General features: G+C 48.3%; 1 protein-coding gene and 1 long non-coding RNA gene across 5 annotated transcripts; one reads left to right on the plus strand and one right to left on the minus strand.

Moving 5' to 3' along the window:
- Positions 1–1,993: 1,993 nt before the first annotated feature.
- Rfx5 (regulatory factor X5) lies at positions 1,994–10,134 on the minus strand. Of its 4 annotated transcripts, none has more exons than XM_045138173.1 (10): positions 10,069–10,134; positions 8,983–9,120; positions 8,752–8,785; positions 8,328–8,359; positions 7,767–7,886; positions 6,429–6,548; positions 6,221–6,302; positions 5,771–5,972; positions 5,285–5,385; positions 1,994–5,159 (listed from the first exon to the last, which is right to left on the minus strand). In XM_045138173.1, exons 2-10 carry the CDS (start codon positions 9,099–9,101, stop codon positions 4,173–4,175), a joined length of 1,797 nt encoding a protein of 598 aa, XP_044994108.1. In that variant the 5' UTR covers positions 9,102–9,120; positions 10,069–10,134; the 3' UTR covers positions 1,994–4,172. The 4 variants fall into 4 exon arrangements, with proteins under 4 accessions (XP_044994108.1, XP_004667209.1, XP_044994106.1 ...); XM_004667152.2 differs by having other exon boundaries at positions 8,328–8,410; XM_045138171.1 differs by having other exon boundaries at positions 8,328–8,410; positions 10,005–10,106.
- On the plus strand, positions 4,982–9,656 carry LOC123456009. The gene is made up of 3 exons (XR_006634272.1): positions 4,982–5,228; positions 5,311–5,405; positions 9,602–9,656. It is a non-coding gene; the product is annotated as an uncharacterized LOC123456009 (long non-coding RNA).
- Positions 10,135–12,047: the final 1,913 nt, after the last annotated feature.

The raw sequence follows: 12,047 nt of genomic DNA on the forward strand, positions 1-12,047 counted from the left end.
TTTGTCTTTGCTGCCAAGTGCCTTAACTGCTAAGCTATGTCTCCAGTCCTGTTTTCCTCCATATTTTGAAGGCTTAACCTGTCTGCCTTTTCCATGGTGCCTTTCCAGATTATTCAGCCCAAACTGATGTTACATGTCTAGTTGTCATGTAGCAGAGCATCATGATTTTGCCTTTCTCCCCCCCCCCCCCCCCCCCCCGTGTGCGCTTGTCCTTGCTTTATAAATTAGCCTTGCCCTGCGACCTCCTTAGCTGTCTGGGGAGTCATCTCTGATCTCCTTTGGACCCACGTGCTTCCTATTCCCCTGGGCTTCCACAGCTCTCTCCTCTACTCATATAACTGACACTATGCTGTGAACATGATTTACTTGTCTATCTTCCCAGCAAGAATGTTTGACAAGAGAATCTTAAGTAAACCAGTTTTACAAGTGCCCAGCACTTAAAAAAACAAAAGGGAAAATATCAAAACCACATTAATGGACCTCTGGCGGCATGAACAAGAGAAGACTCACTAAACTACAACTAGATTCTGGATAAGTTACAACAATTATGTAATTGTTAAAAACATTGTTGAGTTCATTAGAAAGTAAGGGAAAACACTATGAAAAAAAATGTTAAGCTGAAACTATATAAAAGATGCGCAATGTGCAGTAGGAGACCCATGTCTGCCCTAGGAGCAAATGCCCAGATCAGCATTGTAAACAAATGCCCAGATCAGCATTGTAAACAAAACCTTTTTTGAATTTCACTATGTAGTCTCAGGGTAGCCTTGATCCTCCTACCTCTGCCTTCCAAGTGCTGGGATTCAAGGCGTGTGCCACCACGCTGGGCTAAGAAAACATTTAAAAAGCAGTTTGTTAAGAACCTGGGACATGGGCTGGAGAGATGGCTTAGTAGTTAAGGTGCCTGTCTGCAAAGTCAAAGGACCTCGGTTCAATTCCCCAGGACTCACATAAGCCAGATGCACGAGGTGGTAATATCTCTGGAGCTCTTGCAGAGGCTGAAGGCTCTAGCACGCCCATTCTCTTTCTTTCTGCCTCTTTATCTCTCTAAAACAAGTAAAAATTGGTTTTGTATCAGAAAAATTTAAAAATTAATTATTTGTGGAGGGTGTAGTGGTGCATGCCTTTAATCCCAGCATTCAAGAGGCAGAGGTTGGAGGATTGCTGTGAATTTGAGGGCACCCTGAGATTTCATAGTGAATTCCAGGTCAGCCTGGGCTAGAACAAGACCCTACCTTGAAAAACCAAAAAACAAAAAATAAACCTGGGACTCTTGAAGTAAACCTGAGTTCCCCCCACCTGGAACCCTGGTCCTCACATGTGCTGGGCTATAGAGTGAGTTTCAGGGTCGTCCTGGGCTAGAGGGAGTCTCTGCTTCAAAGCAAAGCATAAGGCCTGGGGTAGAGCCTAGTGGAGAATGCCTGCATGGCATGCACAAGGCCCTAGGTTTAATCTCTAGGACCACAAAAAACAAAGTCCAAAGTATATCTGACGATACACAGATAGCATTTTTAGGGGCTGGGAAGATGGCTCAGCAGCAGTCAAAGGTACTTGCTTGCAAAATCTGATCACCCAGGTTCAGTTCTTAAGCCACTAACATATGTTGGACACAAAAAAGTAGTACAGAAGCCAGGTGTTCATTTGCACCAGCAAAAGGCCCTGGTACACCCCTCCCCCCAGCACAAATGTGCAAATAAATAATTTTTTTTTTCAAGGTAGGGTCTCACGGTAGCTCAGGCTGACCTGGAATTCACTATGTAGTCTCAGGGTGGCCTCGAACCCACAGCAATCCTCCTACGTCTGCCTCCCAGCCACAAATAATTAATTTTTAAAATTTTCTGATACAACTGAGCAAGAGAAAAAGAGAAGGCACAATAGCAAAAATGAAAAGGAAGATATGACTACTCAGTAGAAGCAAAAGGGAAAATAGAATTTCATGTTTGAATAAAATGACATTAAAACACATAAAGCTATAGTAAACACTTTACCTAAATTGAAGAAAAAGGCCAATATTTATTAAATATCAAATAGTTCTTAGCTAGTTTGACCAATAGTTAGAAGCTATTCTCATGAAGACGAACAAGGCTGGGACGATTTATAGTGATGTCTTCAGCAAACATTCAAGGAGCAGCTCGATTCAGTCTTGTGTAAACTCTTCAACAGAGTAAGAGGCCACAGATTCCCATTCAGGACATACAAACCCAAAGGACCATCTCAGAAACCTCTTTAGAATTTTACGAGAAACAAAGGCACTCATATACAAGAATGTTTATAGCAGCATTGTGTGTAGTAACAAAAATCTGAAAACAGCCCAAATGTTATCCATTAGTAGGTGAATGGTTAAGTGAGTTGTGGTTGATGCATGTAATGGAATATGATGCAGATGAAAATGAACAAATCACAGCTATGATATCATGGATGGATCTTAGAAATAATGTTAAGTGCAAAAAAGCAAACTTCAAGAAACAAGTAGAGCACAAAACTTTTGTAAAGCTAGAATACAAGCAAAACTAAATACATTCTTAAAGAATATATACAGACATTGTCAAAATATAGAAAGCAGGTGATCAGTAAACACAAAATTAAGGACAGTAGTTACCTGTAAGAGGAAGGACAGGGAAGAACACCAAGTCAATGGTATTTCTAGTGTGTGAATTGAGTGACAGGTCATAGGTATTTATTTTATTATTATAGGTCATAATTTTTGTTACATATTTCTTTATAGATATAAAATATTACTTTTTTCTTTTGCCGTGCTGAGGCTCAAACCCAGCCCTTGCACATGCTAGGCAAGCACTCTACCACTGAGCTACGGCCCAGCACCTACACAGTTTTTTTAAAAACTGCTTGTGGTGGAAATGGACAAATGAGTGGCATCTCCCTGAAAGAAAATCTGTTTTTCTTGGGAAGAACCAAGATTCCCTGACAAGAAACTAGCTTGTGTAGTAGAGGACAAAATAGGTCCTGAATAAGTAGGAGCTAGCTTCCTGCTATTCCCAAGGGCAAACCTGCTGGAGGGTCTGGGTCTCCTGCCCACTGCTGCTCCCTGGCATGCAGAGCTCCCTCCTTCCATGCATCCTAGTCCTGACACCTGGTGGCTACAGAATGCATTTAATGACATGACTAGGAAGTAATCTTCCACTCTCCTGGGTAAAAGTGGCACTAGATTCGGGAGACAGGGACACAGGATTGGGGAGAAAGTGAAAACTCAACGACCCGAAAACGAAGGCGCTCTAAGACGCAGGTGGAAGCAAGTTGTCATGTGAGAATAAGAGACTCCCTACAGGAGAGCGGCTTCTCTTCCGTCCTTCCCAGGCCGGAGACAGGAAAGAAGTTACACCTGCACAGGGGAAGTCAGACTGAGGGAAGGAGGCAGCAGTCTAGCCTTCCGCAGCTCAGCAAGCTAAACACGCACTCGGCAGCTGCTGGACACGTCCCGGCGACTCCCTGACGGGGCTGCGGGCTCTATCTGTAGAGCCTGTGACGTGACTCCGCCCTGCCCACGAGCGAGCTCCATGATGCAGAACGCGGACGTGTGCGTACCACCCTGCGGGCCACGCTGGTTGGCCAGGAGTGGGTATGTGATCCAGGCTAGCCTAATCACACTGAATCTTTGGGCCTTTGCTACGAGTCCTGCCACAATGACGCCCTCTCTTTCTGGTCAGAAATAAACGGGCAAACTTCATCCTAGGAGTGCTGGCGGCAATGAGGTGGTCTAGGCTAAGGATGACTTGACACTAAGTGAAACTGAGAAACACACCGAGCGACCAGATCACGCCTCACCTGAAGTCAGTGCCCCCACTGTGCTTTCCAGTTACATGAGGCAATAATAAATCCTATTGATTGAAAGTGAGTTTTTAGGTTTTCTAGGACTGCAAACCAGAAGATGCCTAACCTACATTCATACTTACCTTATCCCTACTTCCTATGGGAAAGCCCAGGATGCAGGTGGGAAGGTGACTACAGATTTACTGGTTACACTAAAGCCAAGGTATTGAGCTGGAAAACTCAGAAGCAGCCACCAGACACTATGCAAGCCAGGCAACTCAGCATCTGGAGAGCGGACGCCCTCGGGGAAGGAGCTGCATGAGAAGCGAATGCAGAGAAGGGCCTGCAGCAGGCAGTCGAGTAGGGCTGCGTGGACACAGCCCCTCTCCCCACAGTCCTCTCTGTCATGGGGGTGTTGCTTTGGGGTCTTTGTGCTCATAGGCAGAGGAACTTGGAAGCACATGTTCCTTTAAGTCTTTGTTACTATGGGGGGCAGTGCCTCCCTCTCCTTTTTCCAACTGAAAAAGCTGCTTCTGGCTTCTACTGCCCTTGATAACACTCACTTTTGGGGTGATAAGAGGAATTTTATCTTCTGCTTCTTTGGCTTGCCGGGTGCTCTGGCCCCTTCCTCCTTTGGAAATCGCATTGTCTTCCTGACCTGGGGCCAGCACTGGCCTCTGCTCAGCCTCAGCCTCACCAACTGGCCTTGGCCTCTGTGACCCTGCAGCTGAGTTCCTTTCCCCTCCGGAGCCCCAGGACGCCCATGGTGACCTTGAAGACTGGGCACAGTCCACAGCGGCTGCTGACTTCTCAGGGGTGGAATTTCTTTCCCCATTTCCACCTGATTTTTTTCGAGGACGCCCCCGTTTCCTTTTGGCATCACTCACTGTATCCTCTGTGTCCTGCTTTGCTTCTTTACCTGGTGGGTCCTGTCCGCCGACTTCACTCACAGGCACTTCAGCTGTCCTTTTGACACCCTTGTCATGGGACCGCTGATCACCACCTATGCCTACTTCCCTGCCGTCTGTGCCCCGGGGCTGGATGAGTCCCCCAGGTGGAGTACGCCCCAAGCCAGACAACGTAGGAACAGGTGGTAAAATCATGTTAATGATGGGCACAGCTGCCTGGGGTCCCCCAGCCTTAGGTGGCAGAGGCAGTGTAGCCACTTTCAGGGTGCCTGGAGAAAGACTGGGAGCCAGGATGGGTGAAGAGACTCTGATTGGTGGGATAAGTGAGCGAGGAGCTCGGGGGAGGAGCAGAGGCAGCCGCGCCACAAGGGCATTAACCTGTGGGTTACTGGCTGCCGTGGCCGAACTCTCAATGACACTCTTCTTCCGTTCTCCACGCACTGGAGGGCTAGCTCCAGCCCGGTTGTCTAGCTCTTTAGGAGCCTGAAAACAGACAGAGGACCCCAGTAAGGTGTGAAGACTGAACACAGGAAGACCGGAAATGAAAAGCAGGTGTGTCACCAGGGGGCGGCGATGGCAAGGAAAAGCAGGGGCCTTAACTTCCTTACCTGGGCTGCTCTCTCTGGTTTCTTAGGGGCTTCCCCCTTGAGGTTCTCTACACCATTCTTGGATTTGCATGACCGCTCCCGAGGGACATGCTCGTTCTCTTCTGGAGAGACGCCGGAAAAGGTAAGAAAGCAAGGGTGAGGGGAAACTGAGAAATGGAGGAGTGTAGTGATTTTGACTGCCTAACTTCCTTGGAGAAAGAGAGGAAAGCAGATGTCTGAAGTGTCTTAAGAGGGGCTCCAGGAATAGAAGGCAATACAAGGTGCGGCTGCCCTAGCAGGGAGCAAGGCCTTTAAAGCTGAAAGTGGAACCTGAGTGAAGTGGTGTCACCTACTGTCCCACCTATTTGGGAGGCTGAGGTGAGAGGATCATTGGAGCTCAGGATTTCAAGTCCAGCCTGGGCAACATAATGGATCCTGTCTAAGGAAAAGAAAAAAAAACTACTAGAAAAGGTTGAGGATTTCTCAGACCAAAGAGAGTTCACCCACCGGCAAGCCCCACAGCCTTAAGCACATGGGCATGTGCAGATCTGGCAGAGATGAGATGTTGCTGTAGCAGGTAGCGGGCAACCTCAACGATGGAACTGAAGGATCGTTTCAGGATCCGCTCTGCCCAGTCACAGGTCAGGGCACAGGCAGCCTCTACCAGTTCATCCCGGGGTGCTGGGGTTACTTCTGGGCCCATTTCTGGCTGCAGTGGGGAAAGATGCGCCCAATCACACTACCAATTAAAGAACCCTTCCCCTGACCCTACTTCTTACTGAAGCTGAGACCAGAGTGGGGACAGGCAGAGCTTCTAGCCACCCAACCCAGAAACTCAAACTCTCTCTTTCTCCTTTGCCTCAGTCATATGGAAGGCAATGTGCAGAATGACTTGGGCTGTGCCAGCCTTCAAAACATGTCCCGAAGACAAGAGCAGAGTTGCAGGTCATTACTTACACTCTCGGAACCTTTTAGGTCAAGTCCAGGCAAGGATGGCATAGATACCAAGGTCTTCCTTCGTATGCCACTGTAGCAATATCTGATACAAGTTAAGGAGCTGCTAAAATCTGGGGCTTTCCAAGACCTTTAGGGCAAGTTATGACATTTCCACTTCCTATCTCTTCCACCCCGGCTCCTCCAGCCCCAACCTGTCAGTCAAGGATACTTGGATTGACCCCGACCGCCAAGCCTTCGGGCCTTGATATCAGGAAAGATCTCTCTGATGATTTTGCCAAAGTTGGCTGTGCTCAGTGGGCGACAGCAGGCGAGACTCTCACAGTACTTCCTGAATGGGGGGGGGGGGTGGGCACACACTCAGAGAAGGCTATGGATGGGTTCAGAGGGTCCCCAGAGATAAAATATGGGAACAAAGCCAGGTATGGTGGCACATGCCTTTAACCCCAGCACTGGGGAGGCAGAGGTAGCAGGATTGCCATGAGTATGAGGCCTCCCTGGAACTACGTAGTAAATTCCAGGTCAGCCTGGACTAGGGCGAGACCCTCCCTCAAAAAACAAACAAACAAAATAAATAAATAAATAAATAAAATAAATGTGGGGAACCCTTTTAAGAGGATAGATTCAGGCTGGAGAAATAGCTTAGCAGTTAAGGAGCTTGCCTGCAAAGCCAAAGGACCTTGGTTCAATTCCCCAGGACCCATATACACAAGGTGGCACATGTGTCTAGAGTTTGTTTACAGTGGCTAGAGGCCCTGGCATGCCCATTTTCTGTCTGCCTTTCTTTCTCTCTCTCTCTCTCTCTCAAATAAATAATAAAATATTGTTTTAAAAAAGAGCTGGGGCTGGAGAGATGGCGTAGCGGTTAAGCGCTTGCCTGTGAAGTCTAAGGACCCCGGTTCAAGGCTCAGTTCCCCAGGTCCCACGTTAGCCAGATGCACAAGGGGGCGCACGCATCTGGAGTTCGTTTGCAGAGGCTGGAAGCCCTGGCGCGCCCATTCTCTCTCTCTGCCTCTATCTGTCTTTCTCTCTGTGTCTGTCGCTCTCAAATAAATAAATAAATTTTAAAAAAATTAAAAAAAAAAAGAGCTGGGCATAGTAGTGCACGCCTTTAATCCCAGCACTTGGGAGGCAGAGGTGGAGGATCACCATGAGTTTGAGGCCACCCTGATCCCCTAACACACACACACACACACACACACACACACACACACACACACACAAGTTAAGACTCCAGGGCTGGAGAGATGGCTTAGCAGTTAAGCACTTGCCTGTGAAGCCTAAGGACTCTGGTTCAAGGCTCAATGCTCTAGGACCCACGTAAGCCAGATGCATAAGGTGGTGCATGCTTTTGGAGTCTGTTTGCAGTGGCTAGAGGCCCTGGTGTGCCCATTCTCTATCTATCTGCCTCTTTGTCTGTCTGTCTGTCACACTCAAATAAATAAAAAAATAAATAAACAAAAAAAAAATTAAGTTAGACTCTAGCAAGGCAAAGGGCTCTCTAGGAATGACGGTCTAGTCTCTGTGCATAGCAGCCCCCTCCACGCACCGATAGGCATCGTAAACACTCTGCTTTGGCAAACAGGTGTCCGTGTGCTCCTCCAGGTGGTTCCGGATCCACCTGTAGGCATACATGTACTCCTCGTTGCTGAGTGTACTTGGCTCTGAGCTGTAAGACAAACAGAAACATTACCAAGAACCCAACATTGTCCTGGTTCTTCCCAGACTGCAACAGGGCTGGACAAAATGAATTTATCCAAAAGCCACCTTTTCCAGCTACACCAAGCTATGGCAGGGGTCTATTCTGCTGGACCAAGGTCAGCAGCTATGCATCTCCTCCTCACCTTGCTCCATCTTCATTCCAGCAACATCTAAAACTCTCCCATTAAACATACATTTGGGATGGAGAGATGGCACTTGCCTATGAAGCCTAAGGGACCCAGGTTCGATTCCCCAGAACCTATGTAATCAGATGCACATGGTGGTGCATGCATCTGGAGTTTGTTTGCAGTGGCTAGAGGGCCTGGTGCGTCCATTCTTTCCCTCCCTCTCATAAATAAATGAAAATAAGTTTAACAAAAGAAAATTAAAAGAAAACAAACCAACATACCTTTTATCTCCAGCGCTGGGTCCTGAAGGGAGCTGAAGGTAGAGATAGAGCTTGTCATTGTCTGAAAATTTCTGAACTTCTTGCTGAGGTTAAAAGGAGCAGAAGCAAGAGAAATAAGGCCAAGAAGGGCTCAGTGCACAACTCTGACCCCTAACACGAAGTCCAGCTGACTTAGGGGTTACCAGGCTGAAAAGGGACCTCAAAAATGACTTGAGGCTGGGGCCCCACAGAGGGAAGGGGAGCCAGGGATTGGCTCTAAATTGACTGCTGCAGGGTCACAGAGGGATTAAGTAAGATCTCAAAGTCAACCTGGCAGCCATCTGCAATTAAGGCCAATTAATATCTGACAAGGTGGACCTCCCCATATCACCAACCCCATCCTTATCCCCCACCAATGCTCTCACCCTGTTGTCCACACGCTTACCAGAATGCCCTCTACTTTGTTCTGCACGGCCTTGCTGTGGGGAAGAGGAGAAAGCTGGGGGTCACAAGGTGGTCCCATCCCCTCTGATTGCTAGGGAGGGAAAAGGACTGAACCGATGCCAAGATGGTGGGGAGGGGGAATCTCCACCTGCTCCAGGCTCATGTCTAGGGAGAGAAGTGAACGCTACAGCCGGGCCTGGAACAGGATCTGGAGATAATGAGGCATACTTACGAAATGGTACCCCGGAGTCTCTGAAGAAGGGTGGTAGGTTCCCCAGCCTCAGCACCACCTTGGGGGGCAGCCCTTGCCCCAGTCTTGGGGCTCTTGGCATCGGGCTCATCTTCTGCCATCCCAGCATGAGCGCTAGAGCTGACAGGGACAAGGCACAACAAAATTTAACTCGCACCCGTCTTCCTTTCTCCCCTACAGACCCCAGGGCAGTCCTCATCCTCTATTCAGTAAAGGCAGGAACAGAAGCAAGGCCTCCGATTTCCCCTCAGTGTTTTTTTTTTTTTTCTTTTTTCTTTTTCTCATCACTTGCCTTCTCCAAAATGAAAAAATCATTACACCATTACTTCACCAGACCCATTTAACACCCCAAGAGATCTCTGCCATCTCTCCCCATTCTACGTGCCCCACCTTCCTGAAGCCCACCCAATCTGGGAGGGGTGGGGATAGCGACAGATAGGGGAGTGGGGAAATCCACGCAAGAAACATTCACTTCTCCCCTGACCTGGTGTTCTCCCCTGCACACACACTTCACAAACAAAACCCCACAAAACAAAGTTCAATTCTCTCATAGACTCGCCATTGATTTTTTTTTTTTTTTTTTTTTTTTTTTACCCGACAGGTCAGAAAGGATCCGAACATATACGGCTTGGAAAATAAATAAATAAGCAAACTGGGCCTAAGTTGTCATTGCAGAGTCTCGTCACGGCTTCCCTGGCCAGGGCGCGGGGTCCCTACGTCATCTGCACAACATCCCACCCTGATGCGCGGCCCCCTCCCTCCCGGGTCCCCCTCCTCCCAATGCCAAGTGCGAGGCCGGGGGGCGGGGGCGGGGGCGGGGGGGGAGCAGCGGAACTCGCGGCGCGGACCGGGCGGTCGGAAGCCCGGACCGGGGGGGGGGGGTGCGGGGAAGCGGGTGTCGGGGCGGGGGGGGGGACACTGAGATTCCGGGCACGTGCACCCGCGTGAAGGGCCGTGGACACCTCTTCTGCTCCCTTCCCGACTCCTGTCGTCCCCTCCCCTACCTCTCTCCACAGTCGCCTTTCCGACCCAAGCAACGATAAAGGTGAGGGAGGGAAGAGAAACTACCTCGCAGCTACCTTCACTCCAGCCCAACCCCACGCTCCGGGCCCGGCGGGCTCGTGCGTTGCTTTATTTTCCTTTTTTCTGAATGGTCCGAGCAGCCTCGAGTCTGCCTGGATACAAGGATGGCCTTCTCCGTGATTGGCCCTTGCGGCGCCGGGTTCGCCCCGGACAGCAGCGCAAGTCTGCCTGGTAACAGAATCTGATTGGTCAACGTGGGAGGGAAAATCCAAAGTTAGTCTTATTTGAGTGGAGAGGGGAAGTCCGGGTTAGGTTTCGGTTAAAACTGGGGTCGGCTAGGACTGCGTCCCCAGAGGTTCTTCTCTTAAAGGGACCGCAGGACTATTCCCTTTGGGACTCTTTTTTTCACCCTCTGATTCCTGTCTCAATCTCTTTCTCTTTTTTGTCTTTGGAAGGTCCAGCTGCTGGAAGAAAAAAAAAAAAAAAATCAATGGATGATTAAAAAAAAATTACTAGAAAATTATAGGTAGTCACGACTGCAATTCAATTATAAACTTCTCTCATTTTTGTTTCTTTCTTTTCGAGGTAGGGTCTCGCTGTAGCTCAGGCTGACCTGGAATTCACTATGTAGCCTCAGGGTGGCCTTGAGCTCACAGTGATCCCCCTGCCTCTGCCTCCCCAGTGCTGAGATTAAGGCCATGCGCCTTAGTTTCCTGGCCATACTTGATCTGCTAAGGAGTCCATCGTGTCCCCTGCCCTCCAATGACACAGCTGTGGACACTGCTGGAATTTTGACTGATTCCCACAGGGGGTGCTGGATGTCCATGTGAACTTGTCACCCTGAGGGCATGTTATACTACATGGGTTGTTAAGACATCTGAGGTCATAAATAAGATGAAAACAACTAGATGCATCCGCTATCACGGAAATCTACCTGCCTACCTGCCTATCTGTCTAGCTACGCAGACACACACAATAACTTTTACACTTGATTTCAGAGGCTGTGGTCTCTAGTTGATAGCCTCTTAAAAATTAATACGTTTCTTGGGGTTGGGGATTTAGCTCAGTGGAAGAACACTTTCCTAATGTTAGAAATGAGTCCAGGGGTGCTGGAGAGGTGGCTTAGCTGTTAAGTCACTTGCCAGCAAAGCCTAAGGACCCAGGTTCATTTCTCCAGTATCCACATAAGCCAGAAGCACAAGGTGGCACATGTATCTGGAGTTTGTTTCTAGTGGCTGGAGGCCCTGGCGCACCCACACACTCTCTCTCTCTATATATATATATCTATTTATCTACCTACCTCTTTCTCTCTCTTGCTCTCAAATTATATATATATATATATATATATATATATATATATATATATATATATATATATATTTGTATTTTTGAGGTAGGGTCTCACTCTAGCCCAGGCTGACCTGGAATTCCAAATGTAGTTCCAGCCTGATCTCAAACTCACTGCGATCCTCCTACCTCTGCCTCCCGAGTGCTGGGATTAAAGGTGTGCGCCACCACTGCCTGGCAATAAATATTTTATTTATTTATTTGACAGAGGGGCAGAGGGAGAAAAAATAGGCAAGCCAGGGCCTCCAGCCACTGCAAACAAACTCTAGACGTGTGCGCCCCCTTGTGCATCTGGCTAATGTAGGTCCTGGGGAATCCAACCAGATCTTTTGGCTTTGCAGGCAAACGCCTTAACTGCTAAGTCATTCCTCCAGCCCAGGAAATTTTTTTAATATATATTTTTTAATTTTATTTATTTGAGAGACAAAGGGGTAGAGAGTGAGATAATGGACGCTTCAGAGCCTTTAGCCACTGTAAACTAACTCCAGATTCATGCACCCCCTTGTGCTTACGTGGGTCCTGGAGAATTGAACCGGGATCCTTTGGCTATGCAGGCAAGCGCCTTAACCACTAAGCAATCTCTCCAGCCCAATTTTTATTCTAAAGAAAGAAAGGAGCCCAGGGTTGGAGAATGAACACACAGTCAGAGTACATTGGCAAAGCAATGCTTACTTCTG

The sequence above is a fragment of the Jaculus jaculus genome, chromosome 19 (genome assembly GCF_020740685.1).
Source record: "Jaculus jaculus isolate mJacJac1 chromosome 19, mJacJac1.mat.Y.cur, whole genome shotgun sequence".
Classification (NCBI taxonomy): domain Eukaryota; kingdom Metazoa; phylum Chordata; class Mammalia; order Rodentia; family Dipodidae; genus Jaculus; species Jaculus jaculus.

Coding starts and splice junctions, on each gene's coding strand:
- Rfx5 (XM_004667152.2), bottom strand. CDS start 9,101: ATGGCAGAAGATGAGCCCGATGCCAAGAGCCCCAAGACTGGGGCAAGG. Junction 8,786..8,982: donor AGACTCCGGGGTACCATTTC/GTAAGTATGCCT, acceptor TCTTCCCCACAG/CAAGGCCGTGCAGAACAAAG. Junction 6,549..7,766: donor AGTGTTTACGATGCCTATCG/GTGCGTGGAGGG, acceptor CCCCCCATTCAG/GAAGTACTGTGAGAGTCTCG.